Genomic DNA, 2,473 nt, shown 5'->3' with positions numbered 1-2,473 from the left:
GCTGAACGAGCTAGAAGGAGGTACATTCAACATTTTCCATAGCTTTTCATTAAAAAAAAACAGGTTTACATTTTAGACTTTATCTATCTAGTTTTGTGTAATATTCTATTGGCAATCGCAGACAAATAAGTAGGAATCAAACAGGTTTAGATTTCGATTACCACAGACATTGAACATCATCGATAACTCGTGCTACTGGACGCATACCAGTGAAGGTTAGATAGATTGTTACCTTATTTTTCAATAAACTGGCCGGGAAATCAATTCTTTACATTCTCATTTTTTTCATGTGCCATCATTGTCTTCCTTTTCTACGTGATTACAATCTATTTCAGGTCGAATCCAATTCTTATATCAAAATCCGAGAAAAATGTCTCGTAGTAAAATGGTTTTGAGTAAATATGGCGCCTGTGATGAGCACACGGCTAAAACGTGTGATCAGTTCATGGAGACGTTTCGAAAAACAGACAAAGACAATAACGGTAAACTGAGTTACAAAGAGGTGGAGGATTTGTTGAAATCGCAAGGTGTCACTGATCCAGAAGCTCTTGCGGTACGTTTGAACCACAATTATTTGTTAAGACCACAGGGGCTTGTCACAATTTGATGGAGGATGGATGATACCAGTATCCCTATATAAAAAAGAAAGGGATAATGGTATCGTCCATCCTCCATCAAATTGTGACAAGCCCCTGTGGTTAAGACATCATGTCATATTGAGGTGTAGGAAACTCTATGCCGTATTAATATTCTATTGATAAAATAGGAAATTTATTCATATTTTTCTTTGAAAGTTAGTTTCGGAAGCTTTCCATGTGATGTTTTTCTGTCAATGCGTAATTTTGTAGGTGTATTTCCAATTTCTCGACTGTAACGAAGATGACAAAGTCGATGAAAATGAATTTCTGAAAGCTCTTGTTGGGTAGGTTCTAGATGAAATCATTTTCATTATTCTAATAATTTGTCACTGTTAGCCAATCTAATGTGAAAACCATTCTTTAGATGAAACCAGGTTACGGATTTTTTCCAATTCTTCAACATGTTTTCGGCTCGCTTGCCGGGGAAGCTCCGGATCCAGTTCATTAGTTAATTTTCAATGATTTAAATCTGACTCAGAAATGTGGAACAGGTGATTTTGTTTTAGTTTTTTCAAAATCCAATTCATCAACATCAAACTGACATACGGTACAAAAGAAAGATACTTGTCACGAAGGAAAAACCCATTATGGACAGGTTGAACATATAATTACATACATAAACAAGAGTTTTTTGAACAGAGTGACCCAAAACTAACGAATAAAGAAAAACAATTAATTTGACTGGTTGAAAGTGAACTAGAAAGTAATTTAACCTAGAGTTAACTCTAACTCACGACTGTGGAACTGGATCCTGTCTCTCAAAATTAGGTTTACTTTCTGGAAAGGAATTTTTTCAATGCTGCCAATTGTGTATGATCGTGATTTTAGTACAACATTAATTACAAAATATATTTGGAGATATTGGATATAATCAAAGATCTAATCTAAGACCTTTTGATATATGGGGCTAGTCCCGACTGTGGAGCCAGAAGAACATTATGTAATTTGAATCTCTGCTCGTTGTAGACACTGCGTTCAGGACGCCTGGCGGAAAGCGTTTCGGTTTATTGATACAGATGGAAACGGCACGATTGAAGCAACCGAACTGGAAAAATTCATGCAGACAACTCAAATTGAATCGTCTTGTCGCAAATCGATCAGAAATTTCATCCGCGAACACGATTTAGACGGCGACGGAAAATTAAACTACGACGAATTCGTAGAGAAATTCCTGAAAAATCTCAACATTTAGAAAAGAAACAGAAATTTCTAGATTAAAACGTTGAATCACATTTTGATAAGCGAAACCAACAGTTGACGATTTAACAATTTGTTTTCTGACAGTTTCCAATTTTTGACTAGACTTCATCACCAGAGAAACCAAAATCGTTTTTATATGAAAAAAAAAAACAAACGAAGTTCAGTCAAGACATCAGTCGAAACTGTCGGAAAATAAATGTTTAAATCATCAACCAAGGGTTTTGCTCATTAACTCCATCCAGTCTACAACTCATAAATCATATTCATTTGTCGTGTTAACAATGATTCAGGACGCTGATGATTAGAACGCAAACAAAAACGTCCAAAAGAAATAATAAATATATATCCCTGATAGGTGAAATAGGAAAACATGCGGTGTCCATTGATTTATAATCTATTTATTCTGGATGTGGGGGTGAAGAGAGGGGGAGAGACCCTGTTGTATCTGGCGAGCACACACTCTTAGACAGGTAGGAGCCTAGATGTCAGGAGCACGTTTGTCTATCTGGAGGACGCACACACAGGCAAGGTGCTGCCAGGCGGGACCCCGTTTGCTGGAGGATGCACAGACAGGTAGGGCCCAGTTTGCTGGAGGATGCATAGACAGGTAGGGCCCAGTTTGCCCGAGGATGCAC

At 37.3% G+C, this 2,473-nt stretch overlaps 1 protein-coding gene across 1 annotated transcript; it reads left to right on the top strand.

The window, feature by feature from the left end:
* On the top strand, positions 1-1,830 carry LOC141907187 (16 kDa calcium-binding protein-like). Its single transcript, XM_074796763.1, has 4 exons — positions 1-215; positions 336-553; positions 849-922; positions 1,605-1,830. Exons 2-4 carry the CDS (start codon positions 371-373, stop codon positions 1,828-1,830), a joined length of 483 nt encoding a protein of 160 aa, XP_074652864.1. The 5' UTR covers positions 1-215; positions 336-370.
* The last annotated feature ends 643 nt before the right edge of the window (positions 1,831-2,473 follow it).

This window comes from Tubulanus polymorphus, chromosome 6 (assembly GCF_964204645.1).
Source record: "Tubulanus polymorphus chromosome 6, tnTubPoly1.2, whole genome shotgun sequence".
In the NCBI taxonomy this organism is placed as follows: domain Eukaryota; kingdom Metazoa; phylum Nemertea; class Palaeonemertea; order Tubulaniformes; family Tubulanidae; genus Tubulanus; species Tubulanus polymorphus.
Note: the sequence above shows the minus strand (reverse complement) of the source record. Positions and strands in the feature narration are given on the sequence as shown.